General features: G+C 53.1%; 1 protein-coding gene and 1 long non-coding RNA gene across 2 annotated transcripts; one reads left to right on the top strand and one right to left on the bottom strand.

The window, feature by feature from the left end:
* Positions 1–88: 88 nt before the first annotated feature.
* Positions 89–4,653, bottom strand: LOC138238114 (uncharacterized). The gene is made up of 2 exons (XR_011189273.1): positions 4,473–4,653; positions 89–2,157 (listed from the first exon to the last, which is right to left on the bottom strand). It is a non-coding gene; the product is annotated as an uncharacterized lncRNA (long non-coding RNA).
* Positions 4,654–4,682: 29 nt separating this feature from the next.
* On the top strand, positions 4,683–16,197 carry kat8 (K(lysine) acetyltransferase 8). Its single transcript, XM_069187953.1, has 11 exons — positions 4,683–5,109; positions 7,937–8,011; positions 8,910–9,082; positions 10,408–10,461; positions 10,573–10,737; positions 11,510–11,599; positions 12,479–12,619; positions 14,606–14,699; positions 15,096–15,246; positions 15,585–15,739; positions 15,922–16,197. The coding sequence occupies exons 1-11, from the start codon at positions 4,698–4,700 to the stop codon at positions 15,984–15,986; spliced, it is 1,575 nt and encodes a 524-aa protein (XP_069044054.1). The 5' UTR covers positions 4,683–4,697; the 3' UTR covers positions 15,987–16,197.
* Positions 16,198–17,996: the final 1,799 nt, after the last annotated feature.

The raw sequence follows: 17,996 nt of genomic DNA, 5'->3' as shown, positions 1-17,996 counted from the left end.
GTCTCTTTGTTATTTACCACCTGGTTCTTGGCTCCCTGACCCTGGACTACGTCTCCTGCTTTCGGTTTTGGCTCTTTACCAAATGAAATCAAACCACATCAACGTTTATTGATCAAATGCACAACAATACAGCGTGCAGCAGTAGTTGCTGGCAATGAAATGTCTGTGCTGCTTGCTCACAAGAATCACAAAAACACAAAAATCACAAAAACACAAAAATCACAAAATTAAGGTTACAATCACAAAATTAAGGTTACAAAAAATAAGGTTACATAATAATAGATGTAATAGAAATGGAATAAAACTCAATATGAGCAGAGCCGCTGAGTGTCCATGGTGTGTGCGATATATACAAGTAGTGCAGTTATGCTGAACACAGTGAAAACTGTGTGTCCATGTAGCCATTACAGGTGATTTGCTAAAGGAGCTGCAGGTTGGCTATTTAGCAGTCTTATTGTCTGGAGGTAGAAGCTGTTCCGTAGTCTGTTGGACTTGGACCGAATGCTTCGGTACCATTTACCAGACGGTAGGAGAGAAAACAGTTTGTGACTGGGATGACTGGGGTCCTTGAGAATGGTCCTTGAGATGACTGGGGTCCTTGAGAAGGTTTTGTACCTCCGGCTTTCGGACCTCGGATCGCTCTCTTGGCTACGCCTCCGGAGATCGCCCTGGTTTTCTGCACAGGGTCCTCACTACTATTCTGGAACAATATCATAAAATATTGACATGTCCTGTAGGCGGCTGGAGCATTACTGGGAGACAGGCTCACTGTTCCTCAGGCTGGGACAGGAGATCACATACTGGGCTGCCAGTTCAGCTGAGTTCCCTCCCCAGTCTCCCAGTAGGATTGGGACCCGTTGTGACTCTGGCAGGTGTGGGAACTCTGGGATTAGATTTGTAAATTTCGGGAAGAATGTTTCTCTAATCCCAGAGTATCTGTCGCAGTGCAGTAGGAAGTGCGCCTCTGTCTCTATTTCTCCCCGCTGGCAGTGGGAGCACAGCCTGTCCTCTCTGTGGTCACTGAGCCTGTCCTCTCTGGACAGCCAGGTCTGCCCATGTCCAGTTTCTATGGCCAGGCTGTGGTCACTGAGCCTGTCCTCTCTGGACAGCCAGGTCTGTCCGTGTCCAGTTTCTATGGACAGGCTGTGTTCACTGAGCCTGTCCTCTCTGGACAGCTAGGTCTGTCTGTGTCCAGTTTCTATGGCCAGGCTGTGGTCACTGAGCCTGTACTTCATCAGGGTCTGTTTCTGTTTGCTGTTATCTTGATTAGATATTTTGGCTACTGTGTATTGTCTGTTTAGGGTTCTGTAGCATTCCAGTTTATGTTGTGTTTGTGTGTGTGTGTCCCAGTGTGTGAGATATTGCTGTTTGATCTGTGCTGTGATGTGGTTGAGTCTGGGTTGTGGTGCTCTAGCAGTGCTGTCCTGAGGCTGGTTGTGTGTTGTGTGTGTTGTGCTGTGATGTGGTTGAGTCTGGGTTGTGGTGCTCTAGCAGTGCTGTCCTGAGGCTGGTTGTGTGTTGTGTGTGTTGTGCTGTGATGTGGTTGAGTCTGAGTTGTGGTGCTCTAGCAGTGCTGTCCTGAGGCTGGTTAGTGTCGGTGTGGCTCAGGTCAGTGAGCCTCAGGACCAGTTGGCTCAGGGGGCTCTGTTTTGGGCTCAGCTCTTGTGTGTCTGTGTGTGAGGCAGTGTTGTGTGTCTTGTGTTGTTGCAGTGCTGTCCTGAGGCTGGCTGGTGTCGGTATGGCTCAGGTCAGTGAGCCTCAGGACCAGCTGGCTCAGGGGGCTCTGTTTTGGGCTTTGTGGTGGTAGGAGTTCTGGTCACTGTTTTTTAGGTGTAGCAATGTTCGTTGGCGACCTGTTGTTTTTTTTTCGGTTCAGCTGACGAAGAAGAAACGCTCTCGGAAAATAACCCGCCCGTGCTGACGGCGAAGAACGAATTGCTTTGCAGTTTTGGGCAGTGGGGGGGGTGCATTCAGGCAAAAACTCACGCTGGATGACATTCCGATACGTCGGGTTTAATCTTCTGCCTGGCAGACACTCCCAGCGGGGCCACAGGGCTGCTGCTGTGCGAGAACCGCGAGGATCGGGTGTGTGTCGCCTCCTCTCCTCTCCTCTCCTCTGTTGTTCTCCGATTGTCCCTCATTTCCACACCTCCTGTCCTGAATTCACGAAATAATAATAACAACAACAAAAGTAATGATGATGACGACGTTAATGATGTAATGGGGAGGGAATCACGAAAATGGTGAATTTCAGAAACTGACCAAGCGGTTCAGTCAAAAAAGTCAAATCGTTACTCAGAACCCCCCACGTGCAAGCGAGGTCTCCAGATGTGCCCAGCGGCCAGCAGGACCAGAGCCACGTGTTCTCTGGCACAGCGTTGGCGTGAGGAGTCATGCTCCAGGCCCGCCTGGTTCAGAACAAATGTGTATGAGCAAACACAAGGCAAACACTACCGGTTACTCTACGTACAGTGCGTACAGACAAGGGTTTTCAGAGGCCTGACATCTCTTACTCACCCAGAAAAACCCCAGACTTACTCAAACTCAGAGGCCAAATAGGAGAAACACTGTCTTTCTAAATCAATGCAGCTCAATCCCTCTCTCTGCAAACCCGGAAAAGCCTAACTCCCTGTTCTAGAAATGCACTCTAACAGGAAAGACGGCTCTGACTGAGGTGCCTTTCACCCAGGAGACCCAAGCTCCCTAAAACACAGCACAGCACGCTCTCTCTCGCAAGGCTCACACTCTTAGCTGCAGTCAGGTTTGGTTTGGATGATCACGAAGTCGGGGCTCTCGCCTGGCGCAAGTGTCAAGTCCCAACTCCCCCGGACTCGTGTCTCTCCTCTCTGTTCTTGAACTTTCTCTTCTTAATAAGAATAATTCCTCACACTTACACAGTGCTTTTCTGGACTCTCCACTCAGAGCTCTTCACAGGTCAGGGGGATCCCCTCCACCCCCACCAGTGTGTCCCCCCACCTGGATGAAGCTCCAGTCTGCTCACACACAGCAGCTCTCAGTGGGGAGGAGAGCAGAGTGATGGAGCCAGTTCAGAGAGGGGGGTTATTAGGGGGCCATGATGGGTAAAGACCAGGGGAAATTTGTCCAGGACACCCTGACTCTTTTCGAGAGACACCCTGGGATTTTTAATGACCATAGAGATACAGGACCTCGGTTTTTGGAAGAGGTGTTAGTGGGGCCAGCAGGGGGCACTCACCCTGTTTACACTAGACTGTAAACAGGCGCCGTCCTTCGGATGAGACGTAAAACCGAGGTCCTGACTCTCTGTGGTCATTAACAAGGACAGGAGTAATGTGACCACTTGCACTAGACCTGGTCAGGATTCTGGCTGACGAATTCTGGACGCACTGGAGTTTGTTCAGTGCGGGTTTAGAAACCCCAGCGAGCAGAGCGTTACAGATGTCGATTCGGGAGAAGACAGAAGAGTTGATCAGCTTTTCAGCCACAGTTTCAGCTTTTCAGCAGCAGTTGAGCAGTGTGAAGGCAGACGCTATCGCCCAGAGGTGCTCTCTGCTGCTGGCCCCCTGCTCTCCTGCCCAGGAGCCTCTCCGACACCAGCTTCGTCAGCCAGTGTGTCAGACGTCAGGTGACCAAAAATAAAATAGAAACATTTCCTCATATCTGTTTCTGTGAACTAAGGAAAAATAAAATCATTTTATTGAAAAATACAGTCACAATACCCACGACAGTGGAACAGGTGGTGTTCTAGCTAACTAAAATAACACAATTACAATAACAAAGTTGTTTTGCAGAAACTGGCAAAGTTCAGAAATAGGACGTTTGTTTCACCACAGAAATTGTCTCTGCTGTAGTTCGCCTTCTCCTGTTTCTTCTCCCTGCCACTTGTTTCTTCTCAAGCCTTTGCTTGAGCAGAATTTTCCTGTCTGATATCACTACTAATAATGCAAAACGCATGCGTGGCAGTGTGGATGCTAATAATAATAATAATAATAATAATAACAAAAATAAAAATAATACAACTAATAATAATAATTCCTCACACTTACACAGTGCTTCTCTGGACACTCCACAGGGCTCTCTACAGGGAGCAGAGCAGAGTGATGAAGCCCTATGGCACCTCACTGTTATCACTGTCCCTCAGTACTGTCTCATATTATTGTAACACAACAGGGGCTCAGGCGGGCGCCCTTGCCGCATCAGGTCGGCCCCCCACCGTCGGGGGCTCGAACCCGGGACTCCCGCGTCTCTCTGCAGGGACCCAGCCCGGTGAGCCAAAGAGAGACCTCTCCACAGCCCAGTATGAAATAAAAATAAATAAAATAAATAAAGCGCCGTGTTTTTTTCACGCCACGAAGTCTGAGTCGCTGTGCCCGTCCTCGCCGAACCCGAATTCGTTACAATACTATTAAAATTATACCATTCATAAAAATATGACTATTAATATAATTATTATTATAATTATAGGATTATGCAGTCACATTATAGTCATTTACCATGATTCATGATTTGTTTTTTCTCGGTAACAGCAACGCCTTCCGTACTTCACTCTTTGGCGCTGGCGCTTGTTTTTGTTCAACTGACGTACTGCCCAAAAACCGCAAAGAATCCCCCCCTGGGGATAATAACATTTTAAGTGCAAGCCGACAAGACAAACCGCAAGACCGTTTCAATGCAGAGCGGTGCTTATATACGCGTTCTTACGGTAGCGGCTGCGCGGAATGGAGGGCGCCCGTACACCAGACCTTACGGGGCAGCGCTCCCCCTCGCGCTCGTTCTCGAACAGTCTCGCGGTGGGCGCCCGCAGTCAGCGAGCAGACAAGATGGCGGCGGCGGTGGTGGCGGTGTCGCCCGGCAGGCAGGGCTACGACAGCGCCGGCGCCTCGGAGGAGCGGATGGACACCGACCCGGACCAGCGAGGCCCCGGTGACAGGTCGGAGGGCGAGGCCGGGCTCCGGGCGGCCTCCTCGTCCAACGGCAGCGGCGGGGAGGAGGACGAAGCGGAGCCCCGGGAGCGGGCGGAGGGGCCGTCGCGGCCCGGAGAGGGAGGCGGGGCGGCCGGCGGCAGGGAGCAGGAGGTGTCGGTGGAGATCGGGGAGACCTACCTGTGCCAGCGGGCCGACAAGACCTGGCGTGAGTTGGCCGTTGATCGGTGCTGTGGCGCCGGTGCTGGTACCGGGATCGCGGGTCCGAGTCCGATCGTGTTCGGTCGCTGCTGTTGTTGTTGTTGTTGTTGTTGTTGTGGAGGCGGGTCACTGGGGCGCCTCCACGCGTGGGTGGGTTTATTTCTGCCACTGGAGCTATTATAGAAATATAATAGAGACCCCCTCTCCACCTTGTCGGCAGCCTGAGCCAGCCCCGGCCTTTCCTTTCCCGCCGCCGGTGTTGTTTTTAACAGGCGTGCCGGTGTGTTCGTGGAGCCCGCAGGTCTGCAGCGCCGGTACTGGGGAAAGACCGGAGGGGATCAGGCTGCTGCCCGGCTGGGGTCGGAAAGCGCTTGTAAAACCAGTCAGCAGCTGTGTCCCACTGGAGCTCAGCAGTGAGAGACTCCCGGGAGGGCTGAGGCTGCTGCTGGGAGAGGTGTTAGTGGGGCCAGTAGGGGGGTGCTGATGTGGGGGTGCCGATGCCCCAGTACAGCGATGGGGACACTCTACTGTAAGAAAGCCCCCCACTGGAGCTCAGCAGTGTGAGCCTGGCCAGTACCTGGATATGATTATTGTTGTTGTTGTTAAAAGAATTCCTTACATAAATAGCGCTTTTCTGGACAGTCCACTCAAAGCGCTTTTCAGGTAATGGGAATGGGACACTTCCTGGGAAGGCTAAGGTTGCTAAGTTTGCCAGGTGGGGCTGCACACTGGTGGTGGTGGAGGGGATCCCCATTACCTGTAAAGCGCTTTGAGTGGAGTGTCCAGAAAAGCTCTATATAAGTGTAAGCAATTATTATTATTATTATTATTATTATTATTATTATTATTATTATTATTACTACTGGAAGAGGCCAGTAGGGGGCGCTCACCCTGTGGTCTGCGGGGGTCCTAATGCCCCAGTATAGTGATGAGGAGACTATACTGTAAACAGGCGCAGCCCTTCAGTTGAGATGTAAAACCGAGGCCCTGACTCTCTGTGGTCATTTAAAAATCCCAGGGCGTCTCTCGAAAAGAGTAGGGGTGTCACCCCGGTGTCCTGGCCACATTCCCCCCTGGTCTTTACCCATCATGGCCTCCTAATAACCCCCCTCTCTGAACTGGCTTCATCACTCTGCTCTCCTCCCCACTGAGAGCTGCTGTGTGTGAGCAGACTGGAGCTTCATCCAGGTGGGGGGACACACTGGTGGGGGTGGAGGGGATTCGCCTGACCAGTGGAGAGTCCAGAAGAGTGCTTTATATACATTAGTAAATTATTATTGTTGTTGTTATTATTATTATTAAAACCTGGATAGGGTGAGGCTGCTGTGCACTGGGAGTCTTAGTAACAGCACTGTGAAGCCAAGCAATCTGTCAATGCAATGATTGCGATCTTTGGGTTACTCAGTGCCCTGGAAATCTGCTTGAAATCTCTGTGAAACCTGGAGAGGATTATTCTGGATCAGACTGCTGCGCAATGGGAATGTTACTGAGAACATAACAAACCTGGAGCGGATCAGACTGCTGTGCAGTGGGATTCTTACTGACATCACTGTAAACCCTGGAGCGGATCAGACTGCTGTGCATTGGGATTCTTACTGACATCACTGTAAACCCTGGAGCGGATCAGACTGCTGTGCATTGGGATTCTTACTGACATCACTGTAAACCCTGGAGCGGATCAGACTGCTGTGCAGTGGGATTCTTACTGACATCACTGTAAACCCTGGAGCGGATCAGACTGCTGTGCATTGGGATTCTTACTGACATCACTGTAAACCCTGGAGCGGATCAGACTGCTGTGCAGTGGGATTCTTACTGACATCACTGTAAACCCTGGAGCGGATCAGACTGCTGTGCATTGGGATTCTTACTGACATCACTGTAAACCCTGGAGCGGATCAGACTGCTGTGCAGTGGGATTCTTACTGACACCACTGTAAACCCTGGAGCGGATCAGACTGCTGTGCAGTGGGATTCTTACTGACGTCGCTGTAAACCCTGGAGCGGATCAGACTGCTGTGCAGTGGGATTCTTACATACATCACTGTAACTCCTGGAGCGGATCAGACTGCTGTGCAGTGGGATTCTTACTGACATCACTGTAAACCCTGGAGCGGATCAGACTGCTGTGCAGTGGGATTCTTACTGGCGTCGCTGTAAACCCTGGAGCGGATCAGACTGCTGTGCAGTGGGATTCTTACTGGCGTCGCTGTAAACCCTGGAGCAGATCAGACTGCTGTGCAGTGGGATTCTTACTGACGTCGCTGTAAACCCTGGAGCGGATCAGACTGCTGTGCAGTGGGATTCTTACTGACATCGCTGTAAACCCTGGAGCAGATCAGACTGCTGTGCAGTGGGATTCTTACTGACGTCGCTGTAAACCCTGGAGCGGATCAGACTGCTGTGCAGTGGGATTCTTACTGACATCGCTGTAAACCCTGGAGCAGATCAGACTGCTGTGCAGTGGGATTCTTACTGACGTCGCTGTAAACCCTGGAGCGGATCAGACTGCTGTGCAGTGGGATTCTTACTGACATCGCTGTAAACCCTGGAGCGGATCATTCTGTTGTGCAGTGGGATTCTTACTGATGTCACTGTAACTCCTGGAGTGGATTACTCTGCAATGCAGTGGGATTTTATCTGGCATTCCTGTAAAATCCTGGAGTGGATCATTCTGTTGTGCAGTGGGAATCTGAGTAACAATACTGTTCACCCCAGAGTGAATCAGACTGCGTCTGCAGCGTTGTGAATTGATAGAAGTGTGCTTCTAGAGCTTTAACATCATTTTTCTCTATCCTCTTGTCCCTCTCTCCTCTCTCTCCTGTCCCTCTCAGACTCTGCGGAGGTCATCCAGTCACGCCTGAACGAACAGGAGGGCAGAGAGGAGTTCTACGTTCACTATGTGGGCTGTGAGTGTGACTTTATTATCACTGTACACCTGCAGTAACACCCCAGTCACCCCAAGGTACACCTACAGTACCCCCACTGTATCCCAGTACACCTACACCTACAGTAAAACCCCAGTACACCCCACTGTATATCCCAGTACACCTACACCTACAGTAACACCCCAATGTACATCCCATTACACCTACACCTGCAGTAACACCCCAGTCACCCCAATGTACACCGTAGTACACCCCACTGTAAACCTACAGTACACTTACACCTGCAGTAACATCCCAGTACACCCCACTGTATATCCCAGAACACCTACACCTGCAGTAACATCCCACTGTATATCCCAGTACACCTACACCTGCAGTAACACCCCAGTACACCTACACCTACAGTAACACCCTACTGTACACCCCAGTACACCTACACCTGCACTACCCCTATACACCCCAGTACACCTACATCTGCAGTAACACCCCAATACACCTACACCCCACTGTATACCTGCAGCACAGTCAGCACAGAGCAGCACTTAGAGCTCAAGAAAACATCCCAGCAAGGTGAGAACATTCAACAAATTTAGAGGCCTTGTTCCCTAAAGCTTTGTACCCCAGTACCTGCCCTGACTGGAGTGTCTCATCCCTGGCTTCTCTCAAGACACAGCGGGTATCGCCTTCAATAACAGGGCTGGGCAGCTTGTTCCACTCTCCCACCCCCCTCTGTGTACAGTAGAGCCTCCTGTCCTGTCTGGAGTGTCTCTTCCAGCTGTGTCAAGAAAGAGCTCAGGGTTTTGGCTTCAGCAATATGGCTGGGCTGCTTGTTCCCCACCCCCACCACCCTCTGTGTACAGTAGTGCCTCCGCTGTGGTCTCGTGTGTCGCTGTAGCACGGTGCTCCCTCTGCCCCCCAGTTAACCGGCGCCTGGACGAGTGGGTGGGGAAGAACCGGCTGGCCCTGACGAAGACGGTGAAGGACGCGGTGAGGAAGAGTGTGGAGTGCGGGGGCGAGCTGGGCGAGCAGCCCGAGAGGAAGATCACGCGCAACCAGAAGCGCAAGCACGACGAGATCAACCATGTGCAGAAGGTAACCGGGCCTGTCTGGGCTGTACCACACAGTGAAACACTGTGACTGGTTCTGTCTGGGCTGTACCACACTGTACCACACTGTGACCGGGCCTGTCTGGGCTGTACCACGCTGAGAAACACTGTGACTGGTCCTGTCTGGGCTGTACCACGCTGAGAAACACTGTGACTGGTTCTGTCTGGGCTGTACCACACTGTGAAACACTGTGACTGGTTCTGTCTGGGCTGTACCTCACTGTGACCGGGCCTGTCTGGGCTGCAACACACTGTACCTCACTGTGACCGGGCCTGTCTGGGCTGTACCACACTGTGACCGGTTCTGTCTGTGCTGTACCACACTGTACCTCACTGTGACCGGGCCTGTCTGGGCTGTACCGCACTGTGACCGGTTCTGTCTGGGCTGTACCACACTGTACCTCACTGTGACCGGGCCTGTCTGGGCTGTACCACACTGTACCACACTGTGACCGGGCCTGTCTGGGCTGTACCACACTGTGACTGGTTCTGTCTGTGCTGTACCACACTGTACCGCACTGTGACCGGTTCTGTCTGTGCTGTACCACACTGTACCACACTGTGACCGGGCCTGTCTGGGCTGTACCACACTGTGACTGGTTCTGTCTGTGCTGTACCACACTGTACTGCACTGTGACCGGTTCTGTCTGGGCTGTACCACTCTGTACCTCACTGTGACCGGGCCTGTCTGGGCTGTACCACACTGTGACTGGTTCTGTCTGGGCTGTACCACACTGTACCACACTGTGACCGGGCCTGTCTGGGCTGTACCACACTGTGACCGGTTCTGTCTGTGCTGTACCACACTGTACCGCACTGTGACTGGTTCTGTCTGGGCTGTACCACACTGTGACTGGTTCTGTCTGGGCTGTACCACTCTGTACCTCACTGTGACCGGGCCTGTCTGGGCTGTACCACACTGTGACTGGTTCTGTCTGGGCTGTACCACACTGTGACTGGTTCTGTCTGTGCTGTACCACACTGTACCTCACTGTGACCGGGCCTGTCTGGGCTGTACCACACTGTACCTCACTGTGACCGGGCCTGTCTGGGCTGTACCACTCTGTACCACACTGTGACCGGGCCTGTCTGGGCTGTACCACTCTGTACCACACTGTGACCGGGCCTGTCTGGGCTGTACTGCACTGTGACCGGTTCTGTCTGGGCTGTACCACACTGTACCGCACTGTGACCGGGCCTGTCTGGGCTGTACTGCACAGTAACCGGGCCTGTCTGGGCTGTACTGCACTGTGACCGGGGCTGTCGGGGCTGCACGGCGCTGTGACTGACTGGACCTCTCCTGTGTTTCAGACCTATGCGGAAATGGACCCGACCACAGCAGCCCTGGAGAAGGAGCACGAGGCGGTAAGAGAGAGCGGCTGTGTGCGTCGGTGTGGAGGGGACCCGTGGATGTGCCCCTCTGGTCTCACCAGTCCATGTGATTGATCCCCCTCTCCCTCTGCCCCACTCTCCCAGATCACGAAGGTGAAGTATGTGGATAAAATCCAGATTGGGAATTTCGAGATCGACGCCTGGTACTTCTCCCCGTTCCCGGAGGACTACGGCAAGCAGCCCAAGCTGTGGATCTGCGAGTACTGTCTGAAGTACATGAAGTACGAGAAGACCTTCCGATACCACCTGGTGAGGGGGGGGAGAGACCACCTGGTGGGGGGGGGGGGAGAAGGAGGCAGAGACCACCTGATGAGGGAGGGGGGAGCAGGAGGCAGAGACCACCTGATGAGGGAGGGGGTAGGGGGGAGCAGGAGGCAGAGACCGCCTGATGAGGGAGGGGGTAGGGGGGAGCAGGAGGCAGAGACCACCTGATGAGGGAGGGGGGGAGCAGGAGGCAGAGACCACCTGATGAGGGAGGGGATAGGGGGGAGCAGGAGGCAGAGACCACCTGATGAGGGAGGGGGTAGGGGGGAGCAGGAGGCAGAGACCACCTGATGAGGGAGGGGGGAGCAGGAGGCAGAGACCACCTGATGAGGGAGGGGGGAGCAGGAGGCAGAGACCACCTGATGAGGGAGGGGGGAGCAGGAGGCAGAGACCACCTGATGAGGGAGGGGGGAGCAGGAGGCAGAGACCACCTGATGAGGGAGGGGGTAGGGGGGAGCAGGAGGCAGAGACCACCTGATGAGGGAGGGGGTAGGGGGGAGCAGGAGGCAGAGACCACCTGATGAGGGAGGGGGTAGGGGGGAGCAGGAGGCAGAGACTACCTGGTGACAGAGAGAGGGGGGGAGAAGGAGACATACACCACCTGGTGAGGGACTAAAGGATGGAGGATGGGAGAGCAGGCAAAAGGAGAACTGAGGTTCTGAGTACAGATGGACAGGGGCCAGGCAGTAGTTCATGTCACCCGCTCATGGGGGTCATGGGGCTGACCAGCTCGAACCCTCGCCTCTCTCTCTTTCAGACGCAGTGCCAGTGGAGACAGCCCCCAGGGAAGGAGATCTACAGAAAGAGCAACATCTCTGTGTACGAGGTGGACGGCCGAGACCACAAGGTACCTGCAGTGACGTCGCGCTGTGCTGGAATACTGACAGTGTAAAACCGTGATACTGGCTTGACCAAACTCTGCAAACAGCTGGGCAGCGCATCCACAGCGTCCTAATGAGACAAGGTGCACTGCGATAACTGGTGTCGTAGCAGTTAGAGGAGAGGATAACCCATCACTCCTCCGCTGGGGGGCCCTGTCGCCCCGGCACTCCTCCGCAGTGGGAGCACAGGAGTCATGTGTTGTGTTCAGTCGTTATGTTGGAAAACCAGTGCAGCCTGAATTTCTTTCTCTGCCAGTCTGTGATTTGTGTGTGGTCTTTGTGTTGTGCCACTCTGTGATTGATTAGCGTGTTCTGTGCGTGATCGTTGCGTGGCACCGGTCTATGATTGATTAGCATGTGTTCTGTGTGTGATCATTGTGTTGCGCCACTCTGTGATTGATCAGCGTGTTTTGTGCGTGATCATTGCATTGTGCCACTCTGTGATTGTTTAGCGTGTTCTGTGTGTGATCATTGCGTTGCGCCACTCTGTGATTGTTTAGCGTGTTCTGTGTGTGATCATTGTGTTGCGCCACTCTGTGATTGTTTAGCGTGTTCTGTGTGTGATCATTGCGTTGCGCCACTTTGTGATTAGCGTGTTCTGTGTGTGATCATTGCATTGTGCCGCTCTGTGATTGATTAGCGTGTTATGTGTGTGATCATTGCTTATATATTGTGCCTGTCTGTGATTGATTAGCGTGATCGTTGCGTTGTGCCGGTCTGTGATCGATTAGTGTGTTCTGTGCGTGATCATTGCGTTGTGCCGGTCTGTGATTGATTAACGGGTGTTCTGTGCGTGGTCGTTGTGTGCCGCTGGTCTGTGATTGATTAGCGTGTGTTTGTGGCAGATTTACTGTCAGAACCTGTGTCTGCTGGCCAAGCTGTTCCTGGACCACAAGACGCTGTACTTCGACGTGGAGCCCTTCGTCTTCTACATCCTGACAGAGGTGGACAGGCAGGGGGCGCACATAGTGGGGTACTTCTCCAAGGTACTGCACTAGTAACACCAGTGTTAACAGCACTGGCCGGCAGGGGGCGCTCCTCATGGGGTAGTGCACCAGTAACACCAGTGTTAACAGCGCTGGCCGGCAGGGGGCGCTCCTCATGGGGTAGTGCACCAGTAACACAAGTGTTAACAGCGCTGGCCGGCAGGGGGCGCTCCTCATGGGGTAGTGCACCAGTAACACCAGTACTAACATCACTGGCAGGCAGGGGGCGCTCCTCATGGGGTAGTGCACCAGTAACACCAGTACTAACAGCACTGGCCGGCAGGGGGCGCTCCTCATGGGGTAGTGCACCAGTAACACCAGTACTAACAGCACTGGCAGGCAGGGGGCGGCTCATTGTGGGGAACCGCACCAGTAACACCAGTACTAACACTAACCCGTCCTGTCGTAATTACATGTCTGGGCAGCTTATACCACACTCCCACCACCCTTTGTGTAAAGAAGTGTTTCCCGCTCTTGGGTTTTAAACATATTTCTGATGTTATAATCAGAAGACCCCAGTTTTGCGGCTGGGTGGTTAGCATCACTCCCTAGCGAAACCCATGGGTCTCCTCCCACTGTCCAAAGATATGCAGGTGAGTTCATTGGCTTCTGGGAAAACTGGCCCTGGTGTGAGTGTCTGTTATTGTGTGTCTGCCCTGTGCAAGGGGGAACCCTTCCTTGAGCCCGTTGGATGCTGGGATAGGCTCTGGCTCCCCCACCACCCTGTACTGGATAGAGCCGTTATTGAAAGTGTTGTGGTGATGTGATAGTAAGAGCCACCAGCTGCATCCCCCCTGCAGCTCAGCACTGGCAACCCACTGGAGCTCAGCAGTGTGAGCCTGGCCAGTACCTGGATATTATTATTATTATTATTATTATTGTTGTTGTTCAAAAAATAATTCCTTGCACTTATATAGCGCTTTTCTGGACAGTCCACTCAAAGCGCTTTACAGGTAATGGGGATGGGACACTTCCTGGGAAAGCTAAGGCTGCTGCTGGAAGAGGTGTTAGTGGGGCCAGCAGGGGTCGCTCACCCTGCGGACTGTGGGGGTCCTGATGCCCCAGTATAGTGACGGGGACACTAGACTGTAAAAAGGCTCCATTCTTCAGATGAGACGTAAAACCGAGGTCCTGACTCTCTGTGGTCATTAAAAATCCCAGGACGTCTCTCGAAAAGAGTAGGGGTGTCCAGGCCACATTTCCCCCTGGTCTTTACCCATCATGGTCTACTAATAACCAATCATCCACCTGTACCTGTAAAGCGCTATATAAATGTCAGTGTTATTATTATTAATAACAATAGTAATTCTGTAGTAAAGGAACAAGTAATAGTTTTATTCCATGCTGTAAAAAAAAAGAAAGAAGTGTCTGTCTCTGTCTTTCTCACACCTGAAGAAGGCTCCAAGGCCGAAACGTTGTGTTCTCTTTCTTCTTTTTTTCAGCAGGGAATAAACCTATTACTTGTTCCTCTGCAGCCTACACATGCTGACGCAGCTACCCACCTGTAATTCAGCAGTAGATGAGGCTCTCGGCACAGCGAGGGGGAGAGGAGCTGTAGGTCCAGGGGGGCGTGTTTCGTTCCCAGACTGTTCTTCAGGGGACTTTCAGTGATAGATTCAACTCCTCTAATCCACCCCCCCCATCCTCGTGATAAACGGGCTGGGATGACAGCAGTACAGTTCAAAGTTCACCGATTTAAAGAGAACAGGACTCCCCTGCCACACCCTCCCTCGGCATTGTGGGACAGCAGCAGGGCGCCGCCCAGTAGCTGCTGCGGGAGAGGGGTTTCGGGGCAGTTTCGCGGGGAGGAGTCGGTGGAGCTGTGCGTCTCCGCTGGGCCTCTGAGCTGCGCACTGTGGCTGATTGGGCCGCTGGGGCAACGGGCAGGGGGGAGAAAATATCGTCCTGGCGAAGGGAGGGGCGTGTCCGGCCGGTCTTGGCTCCGATTCGTGAGTGCGTTTATCGTTGCCCGTCCTTTCCCTTCAGGAGAAGGAGTCTCCGGACGGGAACAACGTGGCCTGCATCCTGACTTTGCCCCCCTACCAGAGGAGAGGATATGGGAAATTCCTCATAGCTTTCAGTGAGTGGTGTGAACACCCCTGGGCATGCTTTCACTTGCACATTCTGATTTGTGTTTTAACCCTGCATTTTTTTCATTTGCATTTAATGTGCTGGAGTGTCCAGTCAGGGTGTCTGTATTAACCCCCCTCTCTCTCAGTGCAGTGTTAATGTACTGGAGTGTCCAGTCAGGGTGTCTGTATTAACCCCCCTCTCTCTCAGTGCAGTGTTAATGTACTGGAGTGTCCAGTCAGTGTGTCTGTATTAACCCCTCTCTCTCTCAGTGCAGTGTTAATGTACTGGAGTGTCCAGTCAGTGTGTCTGTATTAACCCCTCTCTCTCTCTCAGTGCAGTGTTAATGTACTGGAGTGTCCAGTCAGGGTGTCTCTACTGACTGTTCTGTTTTTCTGTTTGTCAGGCTATGAGCTGTCGAAGCTGGAGAGCACAGTGGGCTCCCCAGAGAAACCCCTGTCTGACCTGGGCAAGCTGAGCTACAGGAGCTACTGGTCCTGGGTGCTACTGGAGATCCTGAGAGACTTCAGAGGCACACTGTCTATTAAAGATCTCAGGTATGTGCATATTTCTATACTGATCTAGACTCCAGAGACTCCTCACACAGAGAGATTAGTACAGACCCTCATACAGACCCCAGAGACACTCCTCACACAGAGAGATTAGTACAGACCCTCATACAGACCCCAGAGACACTCCTCACACAGAGAGATTAGTACAGACCCTCATACAGACCCCAGAGACACTCCTCACACAGAGAGATTAGTACAGACCCCAGAGACAGTCCTCACACAGATTAATACAGACCCTCATGTAGAGAGCAGAGAGACAGATGCCACAGATAGATGAAGGTGATCAGTGTCGGTATTTCACTCCCGCCCCCCTTCTCCTTCAGCCAGATGACCAGCATCACTCAGAATGACATCATCAGCACGCTGCAGTCCCTCAACATGGTCAAGTACTGGAAGGGGCAGCATGTGATCTGCGTCACCCCCAAGCTGGTGGAGGAGCACCTCAAATCTGCCCAGTACAAGAAGCCCCCCATCACAGGTGCCCCAGACTCACTGCCCCTTGTTCTCTTTCTCCCGATCCCTCTCCCCGCCTCTCCCTTTCTTCCCCTGTGTGCCCCCTCTTCTCCTCTGCCTCTTCCAGATCCCAGACTCCTTCCCTGTGAGGGCGGAGCGGCAAGGCTTTGATTTAACTGGGTGCGATTTTTTTCTCTCCCTTTCCAGTGGACAGCCTGTGTCTGAAGTGGGCTCCCCCGAAACACAAGCAGGCCAAGTTCTCCAAGAAGTAGCGTGGGGAGGGAGGGGGCGACGGAGAGGTCCCAGTGCCCGAGGCCAAGATTATTGTACCCAAGAGTCCAGCCTAGCCGCCCTGTCCCGATCACACTCGCCCCCATCCCTCTCCCAGGCAGCTGGCTGCATTTCCTGTAAAATATTGTTCTGTACATACGTTCACTATTTTTTGCATTGTGTATTTTTATTTAAAAAAAAGTTGAGATCTCATTTCCTGCTTCTTTCCGTGTGTAATTGTTAGTTATCGGTGCTCCTTCCTGTGCTGAAGTCTGAGATAGTGGTTGTCAATCTCAGTGGGGTAATGGCTGGTATGGGCCACTAGGGGGCAGTGTTAACTGGAGAAAGGGCGGCTAATTGAATGGGTTATTATTGGTTATTAGTCCTCGGCACTTGTATAGGGTTTTTCTGGACACCCCACTCAAAGCACTTCTCAGGTCATGGGGATCCCCTCATCTGAAGTTCTGTAACAGACAAATAAGTTCTGGATCCCGAGATGAAGTTAAACAGATGAGTTTTATTGCATGCAAGGAACAACAAAACCGAAGTTTTGTTCAAAGTACCGGTACAAAACTTCCAGTTTATACAGTATAGCCCTTTTCTGCCGCTTCTGACGTAGCTCGTTACCATGGTAATGAGGGGAGGTCACGGTGTCTGGCCAGTTCACAGACTTTGGTCACTCTTAATGGTCAGTGTTGGGTTTCCTTCCCTGGGGGGCTTCCTAGCTGGCATCAGGAATCCTTATCAGTTATCCCCCTTTCCTGCCATAACTCTAGCCTGTCACAGGACGTCCAGTCCTTGTACAGAAAGGAATCAGTTAACCCCTTCTTCACATCTTATCGTATCTTTCTTCAGAAGTATGTTACACAGACACAGACTGCAGGGTGAGCCCCCCCTGCTGGTCCCACTCACACCTCTCCCAGCAGCAGCCTCAGCTCTCCCAGGAGTCTCCCCTCCAGGTACTGGCCAGGCTCTCACTGTGGAGCTCCAGTAGGGCTGCGGGGGGACACAGCTGCTGGCTGCTGTAATGACCACAAGGGGGCAGTGTTCCTGCAGTCCCACAGTCCCTGCTTGCTTGTGGCTCTTAGCTCCACGCCCAGCTGCGGCAGGGCGCTCATCCAAGCGCCTGAGGGGCCCAGCGAGAGTGGGAGAGAGGAGCTCATCTGCCTTGTGTGTGTGTGTACACTGGGACTCTTCCTCGTGCTGCGCTCTCTCGGGACACGCAGCACAGCAGTTAGGGCCACACGCTGCAGACAGCACAGTACGGGACACAATAAAAGAGTGATCCACAGGGAGGAGGAGAGAGAGGGAGAGACAGAGTGATCTACAGGGAGGAGAGAGAGGGAGAGACAGAGTGATCCACAGGGAGGAGAGAGAGACAGAGTGATCCACAGGGAGGGGGAGAGAGAGAGGGAGTGATCCACAGGGAGGAGGAGAGAGAGAGAGACAGAGTGATCCACAGGGAGGGGGAGAGAGAGGGAGTGATCCACGGGGAGGAGGAGAGAGAGAGTGATCCACAGGGAGGAGGAGAGAGAGAGAGAGTGATCCACAGGGAGGAGGAGAAAGAGAGACAGAGTGATCCACAGGGAGGGGGAGAGAGAGAGAGGGAGTGATCCACAGGGAGGAGGAGAGAGAGAGAGACAGAGTGATCCATAGGGAGGGGGAGAGAGAGAGGGAGTGATCCACAGGGAGGGGGAGAGAGAGAGGGGGTGATCCACAGGGAGGAGAGAGAGTGATCCACAGGGAGGAGGAGAGAGAGAGGGAGTGATCCACAGGGAGGAGGAGAGAGAGAGGGAGTGATCCACAGGGAGGAGAGAGAGGGAGAGTGATCCACAGGGAGGGGGAGAGAGAGAGGGAGTGATCCACAGGGAGGAGAGAGAGGGAGAGACAGAGTGATCCACAGGGAGGAGGAGAGAGAGAGGGAGTGATCCACAGGGAGGGGGTGGGGGAGGGAGAGAGGGACGAAGGGGGAGGGAGTGAGAGAGGCCTGCAGCGTCAGTATCGGGGAGGGG

Source organism: Lepisosteus oculatus, chromosome 4, assembly GCF_040954835.1.
Source record: "Lepisosteus oculatus isolate fLepOcu1 chromosome 4, fLepOcu1.hap2, whole genome shotgun sequence".
NCBI classification, from domain to species: domain Eukaryota; kingdom Metazoa; phylum Chordata; class Actinopteri; order Semionotiformes; family Lepisosteidae; genus Lepisosteus; species Lepisosteus oculatus.
The sequence above is the reverse complement of the archived record's forward strand: the minus strand, read 5'-3'. Positions and strand labels throughout refer to the sequence as shown.